The following is a 21037-nucleotide window of genomic DNA, read 5'->3' as shown; positions in this document are numbered from 1 at the left end:
CAGGTTGAGTATAATGCTCAAACGTGTGATGTCATGCACTTCGGCATAACAAAATGAAAGAGAAAGTTATTATTTAAATGGAGAATGATTACAAAGTGCCGCAGTGCAGTTGGACCTGGGGCTATTTGTGCATCAAACACAAAAGGATAGTGTGCAGGTACAGCAATAGTCAGGAAGGCCAATGGTATCTCGCCCTTTATTGCAAAGGGGATGGAGTATACAAGCAGGGATGACTTGCTACAGCTATACAATGTATTGGTGAGCCCATACCTGGAATACTGCGTGCAGCTTTGGTTTCCATATTTACGAAAGGATCTACTTGCTATGGAGGCAGCCCAGAGAATTTCACTAGGTTGATTCCGGGAATGAGGAGGTTGAGTTATGATGAAACGTTGACTAGGTTGGATCTCTACTCATTGGAATTCAGAAGAATGAGAAGTGACCTTATCGAAACTTATAAGATTATGAGGGAGCATGACAAGGTGGACGCAGAGAGGATGTTTCCACTGATGGGGGAGACTAGAACTAGAGGGCATGATCTTATAATAAGGGGCCGTCCATTTCAAATGGAGATGAGGTGCAATTTCTTTTCTCATAGGTTTGTAAATCTGTGGAATTCACTACCTGAGAGTGTTGTGGAAGCTGGGACATTGAATAAATTGAAGACAGAAATAGAATGTTTCTTAAATGATAAGTGCATAAGGGGTTATGGGGAGCGGGGGAGGAATGTAGCTGGGTCCAAGATCAGATCAGCCATGATTTTAATGCATGGTGGAGCAGACTCGAGGGGCCGTATGGCCTCGTCATGTTCCTATTTCTTATATTCTTATGTTCTTATTATGTTACCACTTATCCAACGTTCCCATGACTCGGTTGAATGGCAGTTACAGCGTCCCCTTCCTGCACTCATGCTTTCCTTTGGTGTGTAACTGTGCACTAGAATAAATTAACCAGTGATTTCTCCTCCTGCTCCATTATTTGCCGGAATGTGTCTAGCTTGGACTCCAATTCCACGACTCTGAGCATTACTGTCACGAGGCAGATAACTTTTCTGTAAGTGTCGCAGTCTGCTACAGACTCGTTTTCTGCAATCTCCCACATAGTACAATCTCAGCATGGTCATTTTATTATTTATTAATTAATTGTTTTACTTAGTTGTTTGATTTAGATTATTTATTTAACGAATTAGTCATTTGAAGTGTAGATTTACTTCAGGACCCTTCAGCTAATGTTAAATCAATTAGTAATTTGTTACTATGATTAATTACACCACTTTTTCATCAATTATTTTAAATGCTTTTCGAATTCATCATTAACTCCTTTGACTTAAACTTTCTTTCAATAGTATTAAATCATTACTAATTAAGCTTAACATTAAACACCAAAGATATCACACAAACAAAGCGATATCAAGATACTTGCCAGTATATATATATATATATATTAACGTCCTCAATTTCTGCCGCTCCTCTTTGTGTTTTGATTATGTCACCACTTTTTCTAACTCCACTGGTCCGGTAATTTATTATTCATTGTTGCCACTTAGTTTAATAAAATTCACACCCGCTTCCCCCTCTATACTGAATTCACATTGTAACCAAATTCGCGTTGCCACTATGTTCAGCAAGCCACTATGTTCAGGATCTGTCCCCAGCTCTTTTCGTATATGTCAGTTCAGAACCACAAATTCACACCGGGAGCCAGACTGGAAGAGATTTTATAGGAGCAGAGCATTTCGGCCAGCAACTTAATGAGCTCCACATTTAACTGCACATGTGCGGTCCCCAAAATTTGGCCTCCGATTTCCAACTGAATGATGCTGCGCGCTGTTAATAAAGACCTCGTTCTTGAAATCTTACCTGGTTTCGAATGAGACACCACATAAAAAGCTAATTTTGGAGTCTGGAGCATGGGATGAGATATCAAACAGCTGTAATAAGTCGCTATCTGAACTGGCTGTGTCTCTTGCAGGTAACTTATAGCTTCATATAGTCCCGCTGGGTTCAGCTGCTTCGTGGTTTTTATCCCGGTTACAACGTTGCTTGTATTTTTGTACCAGTTGAAGGTGATAGTATTCGGATAAAAGTCAACTGTCTCACATACAAGAATAGGATAATTGTTTGAATTTCCACCAGGTGATTTGAAGACAATCGTCGGGTTAGCTGGCACAGCTATAGAGGGGATCAGGGAAAATAATATATACGTTTAATATTTTAAATTTAGAACATTATTATATCGTAATTCAAAGTGAGATAATCCATAACCTGCATTTAACTGAATTGCTAAAATATCATGTCCTTGACGGCCATGCTGTACTTTCACAACTTCCCAAAAATCATTCGCATTACTTTCACATCTGTCACAAATGTCACAAAAGTCTCAAATACAGTTATTATTTTCAATTAAATCATTTACATGATGTGAGCAAATATGACAGCAATGCTTCAAACAGGAAATACAAAAAATTGCAATGATATTTATGACCAGTGTGTCTGTTTATAGCGATATTGATTAGCAGAGGTATGCTTTTTTTTCGCTCCAGCAACGCTGCAAGATATTTTAACATTATAATGACCAGCAGCCCGGACTCGGTTGGATTCTAACCACAAATACAGTAGGTCCAACGGAGCGCTAATCCGTCTCGACTGAAAGAAACAACGAAGGTTTATTGGTTAATTCCCAAAAGTATAGCTTTAATCCAGTGTCTGGCCATTTATCGTGGGTTTTTTTTACGAACATACCAATATAGGCACAACGACAGACAGGTAAAGACCCTCTGGCCCACCAAGTTGGTTACACACATTTGGGACGCCTTGTGCATAGACACTCATCCCGACGCAAAACCATCTGACCTACTCGGAGAGGGAAAACAGGTGAGATAAGCATAGTCCAATTTGGGAGGAAAAATGGGAAATTACTCTCCAACCCAATTCGGCGATTGAAATTAGTCCAGGAGATCACTCTGGTCCTTAATTCCGTGAAAAATCTATCTTCTGTAAGAGGTGCTCTCCTCCCTCACAACTCACCCACCCCCACCCCCGAATGTGTGGAGGAAGATGATGCGGGAAAGATTTTTAATGAATACTGTGCATCTGATATTGCACTGAGGGGGGAGGAGTGTTTAATATTAGAAGAGATAAACATAGTGAGAGTGGAAGTAGTCAGGGGCTTAGCAGCTTTAAAAGTTGATAAATCCCTGGGTCCAGATGAAATGTATCACTGGCTCTTCAGAGAAGCTAAAGAGGGTCTGACATTCATTTTCCAGTCCTCACTACCTAGAGATGTTGTGCCAGAGGACAGGAGAGCTGCTAATGTTTAAAATCTGTTTAAAAGGAGAGAAAGATATAGACCGAATAATCACAGGCCAGTCAGCCTATCCTCAGTGGTGGGAATATTATTGGGAAAAATCCTGAGGGATAGAATAAATCTTCATTTGGAATGTCATGAATTAATCAACAACTGTTAAAATAGATTTGTTAAGGGAAGTTCGTGTCTGAATAACTTGATTACATTTTTCGAGGAGATGACCACGAGGATCAATGAGGACAATGCGTATGATGTAATGTATGTTTATTTCAGCAAAGCTTTCGATAAGGTCCCAACTGGCAGACTAATCATGAAAGTTAATGGGCAAGGGAACCAGGGAAATGTGACAAGTTGGATGCAAAGTTAGTTCAGAGGCAGGAAGCAAATGGTAATGGTTAATAGGTGTTTTTGTGATGAGAAGGCATTATCCAGTGGGCCTCCTCATGGCTCAGTGCTGGATCCCTTGCTTCTTGTTGTATATATCAATCATTTGGACCTGAATGTTGGGGCTATGATTAAGAAGTTTGCATTTCACACTGAAATTGGCTGTGTGGTTAATAATGAAGAAGAAAGCTGCGTACTGCAGGAAGATATTAATGTACTGGTCAGGTCGGCAGAACAGCGGCAAATGAAACTCAATTCGAATAACATGGGTTAACGGATTTGGCGAGGTCTAGCAAGGCAAGGGAATGCACATTAAATTGTACAACACTGAACAGTGTAGAGGAACAAAGGGACCTTCGAGTGCAGGTGCACAGATCCCTGAATGTAGTAGGCCAGTTAGATAAGGTCGTTAAAAGGCATATGGAAGAATTGTCTTATTAGTCGAGCCATGGAATATAAGAGCAAGGACCATATGCTTGAACTGGTTAGACTGTAGCTAGAGTATTGTTTGCTGCACTTGTCACCATATTACAGGAAAGATGTGATTGCATTGAAATGGGTGCAAAGGAGATTTACAAGAATGTTGCGTGAACTGAATAATTTTGGCTATGAGGTAAGATGGGAGAAGCTCGGTCTGTTTTCTTTGGAACAGAGGAGGCAGAGTGCAGACCTGGTTGAGGTGTATAAGATTATGAAGGGCTTGCACAGAGTCGATAGGAAGGGCCTGTTTCCTTTGCCAGAGAGTTCAACAAATATGGGGGCATAGATTTAAAGTGTTTGCAGAGAGGTATAGAGGGGATATTAGGGGAATTTCCATTACCCAGAGTGTGGTGGGGTTTTCGAACTCACTGCCTAAAAAGGTGGTAGAGGCAGAATGCTTCACCACATTTAAAAAATACTTGGATGTGTACTTAAAGTGCCGTAACCGACAGGGCTACCGATTAAGTGGCATTCGGCTGGATAGCTCTTGGATAGCCGGCGCGGAAAGGATGTGCTGAAATTGCCTCCTTCTATGCTCCAAATTTCTATAATTCTATGATTATATGTGCCGCTCAACAAAAACCCTCAAATTGCATCTGGCGTTTGAGAAAGTTCCTAAAAGGCTCCTCACGATCGATAAAGATGTAAGTCATTTATCGATAACAGAACTTAAAAGATCGCCTGAATGTACGCAATATAATACTTTCTTCAGAAACACGTCGATACAAATATATGCAGTGCCAATCAGAGCGGATTTAGATACTTCCCGTCAAAACCTTATTAAACTATTTTCAAATTATTTCGCAATCTCTGTACATTGCCTACATCAAAACCAACATGAAACAGTTAAAATAAATACTATACTGTGCTTCATGTTTATGATTACATTGTGTGCGCTGAAAGTATTTCATTTAGAATTTTATCGTGAACATTGAGGATTAATGTACAGCTCACAAAATGTAAAAAATCAACAACAAATCATTTTACCTCACTTATTCATGTTTTCCGTTATATATTACATGTGAGATAATTCCCTGCAATATAACTTACCGTGGACAACAAGCGTTGATCCAGTTCCGTTTATAATCGTGTTTCCTTGTTGGATTACTCCGCAGTAATAAACCCCAGCATCCTGGAAACGGATATCGAGGATCTGCAAGGAGCCTTGCCCTTTCCTGATGAAATACTGTTTTCGCTTGTCCGAGCCGCGTTGCAGATATATACTTTTGTCGAATCTCCACCAGAAAACATTCACTTCTGAATTATCTGGAAAAGGAGGGAATGCACAAGCGAAGGTAATATTTCCGCCGACCCTCACAATCTTGTGCTGCGGGCTTTGGGTCACTTGGAAGATGGCATCGCCAAAACCTAACAAAGAAAATTAAAAACATGCAGACATTAATTAAACATATGAAACTTGACGGGAAATGCATGACACATGAAGATGTATAGACGGGCAGAAAATGCACAAAAAGTAGCATTAAAAATGGTGATTGCGGAAAATACTTGTGGAGATAATCCCCAGGACCACGATGCACTGAAGCACAATGCGCAGAGACATATTAAACAAAGAAAATAATTATTTTCAGCCAATCAACAAGAAACTCAGATGCTTTTATATCCACATATTTGCAGCTAATCTGCTTTACACCATGAAGTAATGACGTGTGAAACCACAAGTAGAAATCACCCGTGCAATGAAAGAAATAAAGTGCTGCAATGTGTCGTAATTGTGACCTTTGCATGGTTTGAAAAATCAGAAGCAGGGGAATTTGGCTGAAATAAAACAAAAGCCAACCTGGTAAACCCTGTAACCGCTATGTCAGTTAAATATGATTTCTACATGAAACAGTTGATCAAAATATTTGCTTTGGAAATTTAAATCTGTTGACGTACTTTAGCTGGGTCTGATTATTGACTGCCAACTACAGCTAGCCTCCCACCGTTGCTTGCAGTGATAGGAATAATAGTATTCAGCGAACTGGCCAAGTTGTAAGTGCAAAATTGTCGATTGTGACCATGTAGAGAAGTGAGAAAGCTGAAGATTTCAAATGGGTAAATGATATCTGAATATCATCGCCTGTTCAGACTAAATGTTGCAACACAAGACAGCGAAAGCTTTTGGGCGGGTCTGAAAGCCATTCTTTCCAAAAGATTGTATTTCTCCATCATTTGCTATGTTGCTTACAATTGAAATGCAAATATATGGCCAGTCTCCTATTGCAAAATAATCGCTTTTAGAATAAGTTGTGCTTTGAGATCTATGCAGGCTGAAACAAAAAAAAACAGTTTAACTGAGCAGCAAGTGACCAACAAAGTTAAAGCTGCCTGGGTAATGCGCCGTTAGCTTCAGTGCGGCCAATGCTGCTTTCCCACACGTTTATTTCAGCACATTTTTTTTTCGTTGAATTTTATTTTGCTGTTGAACTCTGGGAACTGCATGATAAATTTTTGGATTTTGGTCTGGCTAGAGTTGGTGATACATAATTTGAATGACTTAGTAGGTTGTGCGATCTGCTGTGCAATAATTGCCTTAACTTTCGTGTGGCATCTTGCACTTTTGTCAAAATGAAGAGATGTAACTTTCAGCTAATTGATCACCTTCAGTGTAATAGCGACTAATTAGTGCTGACCAGGTACAAAACTGTACACAGCAGGAAGCGTGTAGATAACCAGTCTCAACGGAGTTCAGTTTTGGTGTTCAAAATTATATTTAAGCGATAAACCACGAGATTCTGTTTAAGTTCATTGATGTTTGCACAAACGATTCTGTTTTTTTATGGGCGACCGCTGAAATGTGACACGTCTGATCTCTGAGCATTATGAAGTGTTGGGATAGGGCATGCGTCCCAGATGATTACATATGCAGCATGCGTCGAGCACAGCTTGCACTCGAGTGGAAAATATCTGACCTTGAGTAAAAGCTGGGACCTGCAATCACATCTTGTAAGGCAAGATATTGTGTAGCACACATACCAGGATTCAATCACTCCACAGGCACAGTGAGTTAGTGAAAAGTGAAATAGTGAGTTTTTCTTTCAGTGAGAAAGAGGAGAGGTGAGGCAGTTCAGGCCATGCTGGAGACTTTTTAAATTGACAGACACACATTCAACAGGCTAGTGTCAACTGTTGCGCAATCAGTATCAGATGTAGTGCAAAATTGGAGTTAGTTTAAAGTATTTCCCATAATTACATGAGAGCCGTGTCCCAAATGTGCTATTTCAACTCACAGGCTAATGTAATCGATATTATGGAGCAGCAGCAAAATATTCTGCTGAAGGAAGACTAGCAGCAAGAAATCAGAATATCACGAATTCGGTGCCGATCTAAAAGCAGGGCCGCAAATACAGTCATTTACTAATTACTCCATTCACTATTACGTGTGGCAAAAATAAGATATGGCATGTGCGTGCAGGGTGAGATGATGTAGATGGCACAAACTCAGACTTCAGTAATATTAGAAGCCGATCTTCTAATATGCACAGGCCAAATGAGCGCCACCAGAACAAAGCTGCCATGAATATACACACTGGGAGAGTAGGTCGCGTTGTGGGTAGATTTGCACTAATGTGCGGGGAGAATTAAACCAGAAGTTGAAGCAAAAATTAGAATGACATTTTGATAGGGTCTAGCAAGCATAAATAAGACAATAAAAATGTAGGAAACATTACATGTAACTTTGCAAAACACATAACTTCAGCGGTTAATTAATTATACATACAATTTCAATAAAATTGGATAAACCAGTCACAAAATGCTGAAGGATGTGTGTTAACTTAGCATGTTTAGAGATGCTGTCTTCACTATCGAAAGGCTCAGTGTTAAACATTATTGGCAGAATAATCAAGTATTCCACGACCGCACGAGAGTATAAGGTTGATGTCGAAATTGTGTAACAATTAAAGGAAGGGATGTGTAGTGTTTGAGAAAGTGTAGCAAAATCAGGATCATAATGAGTGGCAACGTTAAATATGTAAATGCAGATAGCAGGGAAATTAATTTAAATGGAAAAGATAATTGAGATTACGACAATGTACCCAGGACTATTTCCCTCTTCAGTCTATTATACTCCAACAATGAAAGCGTTCAAAGGAAGCGTTAATTGCAGATCTGGCAAAAATTGCATTAAGTGAGACATTTGTGTGATAGAAGGGGAATGGAGTAGCGACCATAACGAAATTGGACTTGAAATTATAACTGAAAACTCCTAACATAATTGTAATGATATTTTTACAGAAAATCGCAAATTTCAGGAAGATAGAGCTAGTAACTAGACCGGTTATTTTAGAAAGCGGTATATGAAATATGTGTTGCACGGGAATCCTCATTATGACTACAGCTCAATTAGGTTGATATATACATACAATGGACGAGAGTCTCACGTACAATAGTAATTGAGCAATGAGGGACCTTCAAGCAGGATTTACGTTGGATACAGAATAAAGACATTCCCATCAGGAGGAACGAATGGAATTAAAAGCTAATGCTCCCTGGTGCGCTAAAACAATGGAGATTCTAGTGAAACAGACAAAAGACTGATGATTAATACCACGTTCAATATCCAATGACCAAGCAGAATATAGACAGTGCAGAGGAGAACTGGAAAGGGCAATAAGAGGGATAAAGAGCTTGCATAGAGATTAGAGGGTACTGTGTTCATCTAACAGTATTAAATGCATCAGTTCACTTCTGGATATTCACAGAATAATAGAATGTTACAACAAATAAATATGCGATTCGGCCGATGGTCCTGCGACTGGCTCTTTCAAAGACCTATCTAATTAATGCCACTCTGCTGGCCTTTTCCCCAAATCCCTGCAAAACTTGTTCCTTTTCATGTTTTCATCGATTTAACCTTAGAAAGTTACGATTGAATGTACCTCCATCAGCCTTTCAGGCAGTACATTGCACAGCATCCAACGCACTATACAAATATGTTTTTATCATCTCCCCCTAGTTCTTTAGCGGCCTCTCCTGCCAGTGGAAATAGTATATACCTATGTACACTTAACTAAACGTTTTGAACTTGCTGTTGAATCTATTGCATCTCCCATCAACCTTCTCTGCTCTGTTGTTAACATTCCCATTCTTTTAATCTCTCCACATAACCCGATAGACCTCTTTGGTGATGCCATTCAGTAAATCTAGAATAGAAGATATATAATAAATAATGTGGAAGTCTCGATTACATAGTATAGGTTTCTTAACTGGAAAAAAACTGGAAGGTTAACGGGAATAGTGACATAATTATTGGAGAGCCCGTTGCAAATTGTGGCCCAGAAAATATTAAAATCCTACAACATCACTGAAGGAATTAAAGTGAACGATCTTAGGTTTTTAGCTCGATGGAGTTGGTAAATAAATGGTAATGACGATCTCTAGTGTTTTTCACTCCAAATAACACGCGTTGTGTATCTTTGTAGCAAAGAAGTATGAAGTCATTCAATGTTATAAGCTTCACCATATTTGCATTTTTTGGACATTGTTTAGAAAATATCTGAGCGAACCAAGTAACAATTTGTAACTTGTTCAATATAATTTCTGCTGAAAATTATTTACATTGTAAGAAATATAAATGCGATACTAGAACAAACTGTGCTCAGTACCTGCCCTGTTGCGACCTTGTAAAGCAAATCTTCAGTTAACCAGTAAAATACATAGGTTAGTGCCTCCACAAAAGGACAAACTGAGGAGATGGTGTGGTGTTGTGGAACTTCGATCTTTAAAAAAAGTGTGGCTATTTGTAGGATGATAGAAGCAAGAGAATTCAGATCTGAAGCAGCATATACTTTACAGGTAGTGGGTCATGGAAAAAAATACATTGAAAGTAGGTCGCTATTAAATGCGAATATATTTGTGCTATCTCATGATACCTAATAGGCAAACGGTATGTTTCCATGATGTTGCAATCAACGGTATAATTTTATACTTAGACTGCTACTGCAGTGGGCCGAGGTAATAAATAACTTCCTTTGCTTTTAACAATGCGCGTGTGGTTTAATCAGTACTTGATAAGGCTTACAAGCCTAGTGGAACAAACCACACACTGGAAAGGTCATCTACTTCCTGGACGTATATTACTTCAGAATTGGCTTTGAGCAGCACGCCCACACATTAATTTCCCCACTGCTGAATATAATTTGTGTCACATTGTGCTAATCAGTTAATTGTTTGCGGGGTTATTCCAATATTCATAATGATGTTTTTCTATTCAGCGCTAAAATGCAATTGTAATATTACTTTTAAATCTTGCAGATATGCTTGCAAAACAGCTTTCTTAATTTTATCGCGTTTTTCTCGCATTGTGAACACAAGACATCAGAACATAAGGACATAAGAAATAGAAGCAGGAGTAGGCCATACGGCCCGTGGAGCCTGCTCCACCATTTAATACGATCATTGCTGATAGGATCATGGACTCAGATCCACTTCCCTTCCCGCTCCCCATAACCCTTATTCCCTAATCGTTTAAGAAACTGTCTATTTCTGGCTTAAATTTATTCAATGTCCCAGCTTCCAGAGCTCTCTGAGGCAGCGAATTCCACAGATCCATAAGCACCAGAAGGAAGTAATGTCTCCTCATCTCTGTTTTAAATGGGCAGCCCCTAATTCTAAGATAACGCCCTCTAGTTCTAATCTCCCCTATCAGTGGAAACATCGATTCTGCATCCTCCTTGTCAAGCCTGCTCATAATCTTGTACGTCTCGATAAGATCAGCTCTAATTCTTCTGAATTCCAATGAGTAGAGGCCCAACCTAGTCAACCTTTCCTCATAAGTCAATTCCCTCATTTCTTCAAGCAACCTAGTGAACCTTCTCTGAACTGTCTCCAAAGCAAGTATATCCATTCCTAACTATGGAAACCAAAACTGCACGCAGTATTCCAGGTGTGAACTCATCAATACCCTGTATAACTATAGAAATAATTTCCTGCTTTTATATTCCATCCCCTTTGCAATAAAGGCTAAGATTCCATTAGCCTTCCTGATCACTTTCTCTACCTGCATATTATCCTCTTGTGTTTCATGCACAAGTGCCCATACATACCGCTGCATTGCAGCACATTGCAATCTTTCTTCATTTAAGTAATACATTGTTAAATGGTTATTTTCTGCCAAAGTGCATGACCTCACATCTTCCAGCATTATACTCCATCTGCCAAATTTCTGCCCACTTACTTAGCCTGTATATGTCCTTTTGCAAATTTTTGTGTGTGATCCTCACATGAATAAGCTTCCAGAAATACTAGGGGACAGAGGATATAGCGAGAAGGAAGTGCTGACAGAAATCCTTATTACTTATGAATTGGTGTTAGGGAAATTGATGGGATTGAAGGCCGATAATTCCCCAAGGCCTGATAGTCTGCATTCCAAGTGGCCCTAGAAATAGTTGATGCATTGGTGAACATTTTCCAAACGTGTTAAGTCCTGTCCCCTCAGTACAGATTCACACGAGGCATGTAGTGGAGTCAAGGTCACCCTGGACCTGCACCTTTATTTCATAGCTCTGGAATGCTGCACTTGCCTGAAACCTATCCTTATATACCTGTCTCCTGCAAGTGCAGCCCTGGTTGTAAGGTATGCTGGTGGTTACAGGTCATATCTTATTACAGTCATGTTTAGCATGTTAGGATACAGTTATATATAATAATGTAAGATATATGACATCATCCTCCCCTAAGGTCTTATTGTCGTTATAGGTTCAGTCTCTCAGGTGGTCTACGCTCTCACGTGGAGCGTCTGAGTTGTGGATCAGTTGTTTGCCTTGGTGTCTGTTTTTCTTTTGGTGTGGTTGCTGGTATCTCGCCTGGGCTGTCTGTTTCGATTGGTGTGATTGCTGTTGACTTGCCTGGGCTGTCTGTTGGGATTGCCCTTTCCTCAGGTTGTTCCCTCTGTCTGTCCATCAGGTGTGGTGCAAGTTCCACATTGTAGCCTGCCTCTGGTTCCGCAGTGTTGTTGGTAAATATGCTTTTGACTTGGTCTACATGCCTCCGGCAGGTTTTGCCATTGTCCATTTGTACTACCAGTAGCCTGTTTCCTTCCTTGCCTGTTCCTGTCCCTGCAAGCCATTTTGGACTCCCTGCCTTAGTTTAGTACAAACACTTTGTCCCCTATCTCATTCCATCTCCCCCTCGAATTTCTCTCATGGTACTCAGTCAGCTTATGGTGCTTTGCCTATATGATTTCGTGCACGTCTGGGAGGATTGATGAGAGCCTTGTGTTTAAAGTCCTTTTCATCAACAATTGCGTGGGGGGATCCCAGTCAATGAGTGCGGATGAGATCTGTATGCCAGCAGCAGTCGTGAAAGGCGTCCTGCAGCGTGGGACCTTGGATTTTAAGCATGACTTGTTTAATGATTTGCACTGCTCTCTCCACCTGGCCGTTGGAAGCCGGCTTGAACGATGCCGTCTTGATGTGATTTATGCCGTGGTCAATTATAAAATCTTAGAATTCTGCGCTGGTGAAGCACGGACCATTGTTACTGACCAATGTGTCTGGGATTCCGTGCATTGCAAACATGGTTGCGAGGCTCTCCACGGTTGTGGAGGTTGTGCTCGAGTTTAAAATGGTGCAATTGTTCCACTTTGAAAATGCATCTACAACTACGAGGAAAATTTTGCCCATGAATGGGCCCGCATAGTCTAGTGCACCTGCGACCACGGTTTGGTAGGCCAGGGCCAGGGGCTCAGTGGAGCCTCCCTGGGGTCATTGCTGAGTTGGGCACAAATGGTGCACCTTCGGACGCAGAGCTCCAAGTCCGCATCAATACCAGGCCACCAGACGTGGGATCTGGCTATTGCCTTCATGAGAGCGGTGGAGCTCCCGGACAAATGCCTCTCTGCCTCGCAGAGGCATGACTACTTGGCTGCCCCACATCAGGCAGTCTACTTGTAGTGATAGCTCATGCATACGCCTGTGAAAGGGTTTTAATTCCTTGGGGCAGGCATCGCGAGCCTCTGCCCAGTTACCGGTTAGGACACATCTTTTTACTAAGGATAATGTGAGGTCGCTGGCCGTCCAGGCTCTTATTTGGTGAGCCGTCATATTGCGAACCTGTGGACTCAAAGGCATTGATTGCCATGACTATCTCACAGTCCTGTTCGTCAAACCCTTCCGTGGTCGCAAGGGGTAGCCTGCTGAGTGCGTCGGCACAGTTGTCTGTGCCTGGTCTGTTCCTTATTGTGTTGTCGTAGGGCGCCAGCATGAGTTCCCACCGTTGAATTCGCGCCAAGGCATTGGCGATAATTGCCTTGCTCTCAGATAGGAGGGACGTGAGGGGCTTGTGGTCGGTTTCTAACGCGAACTTGGCCCTGAAAAGGTATTGGTGCATCTTGTTGACACTGTACACGCACGCGAGCGCCTCCTTCTCCACCATTCCGTACCTGCGCTCTGCCCGCGAAAGTGACCTGGAGGCATAAGCTATGGGTTGTAATTTGCCAGCACTATTGACATGTTGCAAAATGCACCCAACCCCATACGCTGACGCATCGCATGTGAAAACTAGTTTTTTTATCTGGGTCAAAGAAAGTCAAAACACTGTTGGAACACAGAAGGTTGTGTGCCTTATTGAAGGCGCGTTCCTGGGAATCCCCCCAAAACCAATCGCACCCTTTCCTGAGTAGCACGTGGAGAGGCTCCAGCAGCGTGCTTAAGTTCTGCATAAAGTTCCCAAAGTAATTGAGTAGCCCAAGAAAGGCGCACAGTTCTGAGACATTCCGGGGCCTGGGTGCCAGGCGAATTGCTTCTGTTTTTGACTCTGTTGGGCGGATTCCATCAGCGGCAATCCTTCTGCCCAAAAATTCAACCTCGGGTGCGAGAAACAGGCACTTGGATTTCTTGACTCATCGGCCTACCCGATCCAACCGCTTTAGTACCTCCTCCAAATTACTGAGATGGGAGTCAGTGTCCCTGCCTGTGATAAGTATTCAAATACAACCATCCCCGGGATGGACTTGAGCAGACTCTCCATGTTGCGCTGGAATATGGCAGCTGCCGACCTGATGCCGAATGGACATCGATTGTACATGAAAAGGCCTCAATGTGTGTTGAGGGTGGTGAGTAGCTTGGATTCCTCGGTCAATTCTTGCGTCATATACGCAGATATGAGGTCTAATTTTGAGAAAAGTTTACCTCCAGCCAATGTGGCAAACAATTCCTCCGCTCTGGGCAGCGGGTACTGGTCCTGTAGGGAGACTCTGTTTATGGTAGATTTGTAGTCCCCACAGATTCATACGGATCCATCAGGCTTCATGACTGGGACGATGGGACTTGCCCAGTCGCTAAATTCCACAGGTGATAAAGTGCCTTCACGCAGATGCCTGTCTAGTTCGTGTTCAATCTTTTCCCTCATCACATAGTGTACAGCTCTGGCCTTGTGATGGACCGGCCTAGCATCCTGTGTGATGTAGATTTTGACTTTGGCCCTTTGAAAGTGCCCATACCTGGCTGAAATAGATGTTCAAATCGCTTTATAACTTTTGAGCAGTAGGTCCGTTCCTCTAAATACATGGCATGGACATCAATCACATTTCCAGTTTAGTTTTGCTAGCCAGCTTCTCCCCAGCAGTGCTGGGGGGTCTCCGGGGACAATCGACAGGGGAAGTCGGTTCACTGTCCCTTTGTGTGTGACAGAGAGCATGGCGCTGCCGAGGACTGGTACGATTTCTTTGGTATCGGTCCTTAGTGTGGTGTCGACTCTTGTGAGTTTTGGTCTGTCTCTTTTATGCGACCACAGTTGTTCAAATTGTTGAACGCCCATGAGAGATTGACTCGCTCCCGTATCTAGCTCCATGTTGACAGATATTCCATTGAGTAGGACCCTCATCATTGTAGGAGGCATCCTGTTGTAGGAGCAGTGGCCATTGATCGTGTTGACCCGCTTTACACCGGTGTCCCGGGTACTGTCCCCATCATCTTCTGGTCCGCTTTCCGCCCCATCTGATTCGTATACGGCCGAGCTGCCGTTTTTTTGCACATGCGGGCTAAATGCCCTGTATATTTACAATTTCTGCAAACAGCCTGCTAAAATCGACATTCCCTTGACGTGTACCCACCCCCACACCTCCAGCACAGACCTGTTCCATTGTTCAAAGATTTCCCAAAGAATGAGCTGCGTCTGGCTGATCTCTCTTGAACTTCTCTCAGTTTGTAGTTGATTGCTCGCATTGTGGGTTGATGAGGTGTGAAAGGCCGTTCCTGTGGCCCTTGATGGCTTCTGCCTGCTGTCGAGATCCTGTTCTCCCGGTTTAGTCTGTGTGTGGGGGTAGCAGCTTGATGGCTTCTGCCTGCTGTCGAGATCCTTTTCTCTCGGTTTTGTCTGTGTGTGGGGCTAGCACCTTGTTTAGTGCTGTGAACTTCTTCCCATATTTCGTTAGTTGCCGTACCTGCATTGTAAATCAACCTCGTTTCTTCTTCCCCTACCAAGAATGACTGTGCAACCAGTGCTGCTGCCTCTAAGGTCAGGTTCTTGGTCTCTATGAGCTTTCGGAATATGCCTGCGTGGCCTATTCCTTCAATTAAAAAGTCTCTCAGCATTTCTTTCCTCAGTTCATTGGAGAACTCACATAAACGAGCCAACCTCCGAAGTTCCACCATGAAGTCGGGTATGCTCTGGTCCACACAGCGTCTGTAGTTGTAGAACCTGTGTTTGGCCATGTGTAGGCTGGCCGCTGGCTTCAGATGGTCTCTTACCAGTGTGCTCAATTCTTCAAACAACTTGCTTGCTGGTTTCTCGGGTGCCAACAGATCCTTAATTAAAGCGTATGTTTTCGAGCCACAGCTGGTCACGAGATGGGCTCTTCTCTTGTCTGCCTTATCGTCGCCGAACCAGTCTTTGGTTACAAAGATTTGCTGGAGCCTTTCTATAAAGTCCTCCCAATTGTCTCCCGCATTGTACTTTTCATCTGATCCGTTGTTCGCCATTTGCTGGATGCTGTAATCCCGTAACCCGTTGCCGCTGTAAAGGCCTGTCCCCTCAGTACAGATTCACACGAGGCATGTAGTGAAATCAAGGTCACTCTGGACCTGCACCTTTATTTCACAGCTCTGGAATGCTGCACTTGCCTGAGACCTGTCCTTATCTACCTGTCTCTTGCAAGTGCACCCCAGGTGGTAAGGTATGCTGGTGGTTACAGGTCATATCTTATTACAGTCATGTATAACATGTTAGGATACAGTTATATATAATAATGTGAGATACATGACAAAAAGTCTATCGATTCTGGATTAGTTCCTCTCGACTGGAGTGTAGCTAATGTAACACCACTTTTTAAAAAAGGAGGGAGAGAGAAAACGGGAATTATAGACCGGCTAGCTTGACATCGGTAGTGGCGAAAATGTTGGAATCAATTATTAAAGATGAAAGAGCAGCGCATTAGCGAAGCATTGTCAGGATCGGTGCAAGTCAGCATGGATTTATGAAAGGGAAATCAACTTGACAAATCTTCTGGATTTAGTGAGGATATAACTGGTCGAGTGGACAAGGGAGAACCAGTGGATGTGGTGTATGTGGACTTTCAAAAGGCTTTTGACAAGGTCCCATAAAAGTGATTTTTGTGCAAAATTAAAGAACATGGTTTTGGGGGTAATGTATTGTCGTGGATAGAGAACTGGTTGGCAGACAGGAAGCAGAGAGTTGGGATAAACGGATTCTTTTCAGAATGGCAGGCAGTGACTACTGATGTGCCGCAGGGCTCAGGGATCCGAGCCATTTACAATATACATCAATGATTTAAATGAAGGAATTGAGTGTAATATATCCACGTTTGCAGATGACACTAAGCTGGGTGGCGGGGTGAGCTGTGAGGAGGAAGCTAAGAGGATGCAGGGTGACTTGTACAGGTTAGGTAAGTGGGAAAACAAATGGCAGATGCAACACAATGTGGATAGATATGAGGTTATCCACTTTGGGGTCAAAAACATGAAGGCAGAATATTATCTAAATTGCGGCAGATTAGGAAAACGGGAGGTGTAACGAGACCTGGGTGTCATGGTACATCAGTCTTTGAAGGTTGGCATGCAGGTGCAGCAGGTGTTGAATAAGGCAATTGGTATGTTGGCCTTGATAGCTAGGGGATTTGAGTATAAGGTAAGGGACGTCGTACTGCAGGTGTACAGCACCTTGATGCGGCCTCACCTGGAATATTATGTTCAATTTTGGTCTCCTAATCTGAGGAAGGACGTTCTTGCTATTGAGGGAGAGTTGCGAATGTTCACCAGACTGATTCCCGGGATTGCAAGACAGTCATATGAGGAGAGACTGCATCGACTAGGCCTGTATTCACTGGCGTTTAGAAGAAAGAGAGGGGATCGCATAGAAACATATAAAATTCTGACGGGACTGGACAGGTTAGATGCAGGAAGAATGTTCCCGATGTTGGGGAAGTCCAGAACTAGGGATCAGAGTCTACGGAAAAGTGCTGACCCAGTTAGGACCGAGAATAGGAAAAACTTCTTCACTCAGAGAGTTGTGAACCTGTGGAATTCTCTACCGCAGTTTTTGATGCCAGTTCGTTAGATATATTCAAGAGGGAGTTAGATATGGCCCTGGCAGCTAAAGGGATCGAGTGGAATGGAGAGAAAGCAGGAAAGGGATACTGAGGTCAATGATCATCCATGACCTTATTGCATGGTGGATCAGGCTCGAAGGCCTGAATGGCCTACTCCTGCAACTATTTTCTATGCTTCTATTGTTTTTCCTCCCATCTTTGTATTTTCAGAAAACTTGGCTGCGTTACACTCGGTCCCTTCTTCCAATTCGCTAATATAAATTGTAAATAGCTGGGGTCCCATCATTGATTCACGTGGCACCCCACTAGCTATTCATTTCCAAACCGAGAATTTATCCCGATTTTCTGTTTTCTGTTAGTTAGCCAGACATCTATCCATACTAATATAATACCATCAATCTTGTGCAGTTCTTTTTTATGTGGCACCTTGTCAAATGCTTTCTGGATGTCCAAATACAACACATTCACTTGTTCCCCAGCCTGTTCATTACATCCACAAAGAATTCCAGAAAATTTGTCAAACATGACTTCCCCTTAAGATCTGTGTGATATTGTCATGAAGTAAATGATTAGGAAATGAACAGGTATTAACCTTTCTCTCGAAAACGTTTACAGTGTCCCACCAATTTAATCTATCGTTTCGTGTTAGAATCATAGAATAGTTGCAAAATGGATGAAGGACTACAGCCCATCGAGCCTGTGCCGGCTCTCTGTTCGAGCAGCAGAGCCAGTGCCATTTCTCTGCCATTTCCCCGTACCAATGCATTTTTTTCCCTTTCAGTTACTTATCAAATTCCTTTTTGAAAGCAGTGATTAAAACTGCCACCACCATCCGTTCAGGCAGTTCATTGTAGATCATAACTACTCACTGCATGAAAAATAGTTTTTTCCTTCTGACGCATTTGATTATTTTGCAAATCGCCTTAAATCTACATCCTCTGGTTCTCTTCGCTTCCAACAGTGGTAAGAGATTATCGCTATCTACTTTATCCAGACCCATCGTGGTCTTGAAACACTCCATCAAATCTTCTAGCAACATTGTCAGCTCTACGGAGAACAAACCCAGCATCTCCAGTCTATCCACGCAACTGAAGACCCTCATCCCTGGAAACATTCTTGTAAATATTTTCTGCAGCTACTCTGAGGCATTCACATTGTTCCCAAAGAGTTCTGCCCAAAATTGGACACAATACTCAAGTTGAGGTGAACCAGTGCTCTATAGAAGTTCATCATAATTTCTATGGATGTTTACTCCATACTTCTATTCACGAAGACCAGGATCCACTATGCCTTTTCAAACTGCTTTCTCAATCTGTCTTACCACCATCAACGATTAGTGGACATACACCCCTAGGTCTCTCGGTCCATGCACAGCATTAAGAATTATACCCTGTTGTATATAATTCTTCTCCGGATTATTGGTACCACAATGTTGATAAAGAAAGCAGAACGATGAAGGACACAATATTTAATGGCTTGAAACATATTTGAAACTGTCGATATAAGCTTGTTGAAACAGTAATTTTGCATGGAAATACTTTATGTTTTCTTAAAATTCGAAGATTCTTTTTTTAAAAAAAGTAATGTATTAGGCAGCATCTGTGGAGAGAGGAAAGTGTGATTAACTTTTCAGGACTATGATCTTCCCATCTCCGCACATGCAGACTCACCTGTCGAGCGTTTCCTAAATTTACTGTTTTGTTTTCAGATTTGCAGTTACTGTAGCCTTTTGATGTTTGGAAAGGAGTGTTTTATTGACTAATCGAGCTCGTTGATAGCTATCACATTGGTCGATCCGTAAAAGCAGTATTAAACATATATTCATCAACATATCCGCTTTTCATATCTACTAACTTGTACATGCCCTCTGATGAATACATCTATAATTTTGCTAGAAATTCCGAGCAGGCAAATATATTTGTAAAATATTTGAGGATGCAGCTAGGCGAAGTCAGTAGATCAATTTTGATTTGGTCTGGTCACAACTTATTATTAAAAAAAGGGAGAGCATTTTTGTTAGATTTTTTAACAAAAATTAAGAAGAAAATCCGTTCAACACCACTGCCAATTTAGTTCAAAATATAATTTATGTGCAAAGGAATAGAAACCTCAAACCCAGTATCCGATTCTAAGCAAATGTGCATTAACAGCCTGTTGCCTGCTAGGTCAGAACTAATATTTTAACAGTTATCCCTTTATTAGGGGAATGATCAAGCGGTTTGAGAATAATAAGGTTCAGAAGATAATTAGAAAGAAATATAAATTAGAAATAGATGTTTAGATAGATAGACAGGCAGACAGACAGACAGTCAGATAGACAGATAGAAAAAAAGATTGAGAAAAATAGATAGATTTAGAGATAGATAGATAGATAAATAGAGAGATAGATAGACAGACAGACAGACAGACAGATAGATTGATTAAGAGATAGAAAAACACATGGAGTGATATTCAAAATGAAACGTTACATTTTTTGTGTCGCATGTATTTGTTATAGGAGGAGATACAAAACATGTTTTCACAATCAGCTCTCAAATGTCAAATTATATTATCGATACCTACAACTGTGTCGCAATATCCGATGAGCATTCAGCATTGAACAAGTTTTAGGCACTGTTATTGTTATGTATGAAGAAAGAGTCAGACTAAATACTGTGAGCTCAAAGTAAAGTGTGACCTTAGTCTTTTATTGCAGGTCTCCTGAGTGCCTCTACAACCTGTGAGGCCTCCTTAAATACATGTGCTCCCAAGGGATTATGGTATCCCTTTGGATTCCAGGGGATGAGCCTTCTGGTGGCTGTACAGAGTATATACAAGTTTACATATATAACAACACTGCCCCACAAAGTCAACAGTATAACTATTTACAGGATGAGTCGGTCTGGGTCCCTTCTTGCCCAGGTGGATCATCTTGGGACAAATTCTGTTATTGGTAAATCATCTGTGGGACCTTCGCTGAGCTGCTGTGCAGCTGGCCATGCTGGGCTTCCTGGTGTGGTGAGTCCTGCTGGGCTGTTGTGGATGATGGGTTCTGCTTCATGTTCAACCGCTATATCGGTTGCCATTGGTTTGTGTGTTGGTGGGTCAAAGAAGCTAGGGTCGAAAATGGGTTGCAGAGGATAATCCGTGAATCTGAGTTTGATTTGGTCCAAGTGTTTCCGGTGAATGAGTCCATTTGAAAGTTTGACCCTAAACATCCTACTCCTCTCTTTGGCCACAACAGTGTTAGGAAGCCACTTGGGACCTTGTCCATAATTGAATACATATACAGGACCGTTGATTTAAATCTCACATGACACATTTGCGCTAGCATGGTATTGACATTGTTGGAACCGCCTGCACTCTACCTGTTCCTGTAGA

The 21037-nt window shown here is 41.9% G+C and overlaps 1 protein-coding gene across 1 annotated transcript in view; it reads right to left on the bottom strand.

Moving 5' to 3' along the window:
• LOC139278141 (natural cytotoxicity triggering receptor 3 ligand 1-like) overlaps positions 1-18716 on the bottom strand; it is a 46781-nt gene extending 28065 nt beyond the window's left edge. Inside the window, exons 1-3 of the mRNA XM_070896797.1 lie at positions 18611-18716; positions 5221-5538; positions 1860-2171 (exon numbers count right to left, since the gene is read on the bottom strand). Coding sequence (XP_070752898.1) covers positions 1860-2171; positions 5221-5538; positions 18611-18716 — 736 coding nt within the window. The remainder of the gene's footprint in view (positions 1-1859; positions 2172-5220; positions 5539-18610) is intronic.
• Between the last annotated feature and the right edge of the window lie 2321 nt (positions 18717-21037).

This window comes from Pristiophorus japonicus, chromosome 13 (genome assembly GCF_044704955.1).
Source record: "Pristiophorus japonicus isolate sPriJap1 chromosome 13, sPriJap1.hap1, whole genome shotgun sequence".
Lineage (NCBI taxonomy): Eukaryota > Metazoa > Chordata > Chondrichthyes > Pristiophoridae > Pristiophorus > Pristiophorus japonicus.
The sequence above is the reverse complement of the archived record's forward strand: the minus strand, read 5'-3'. Positions and strand labels throughout refer to the sequence as shown.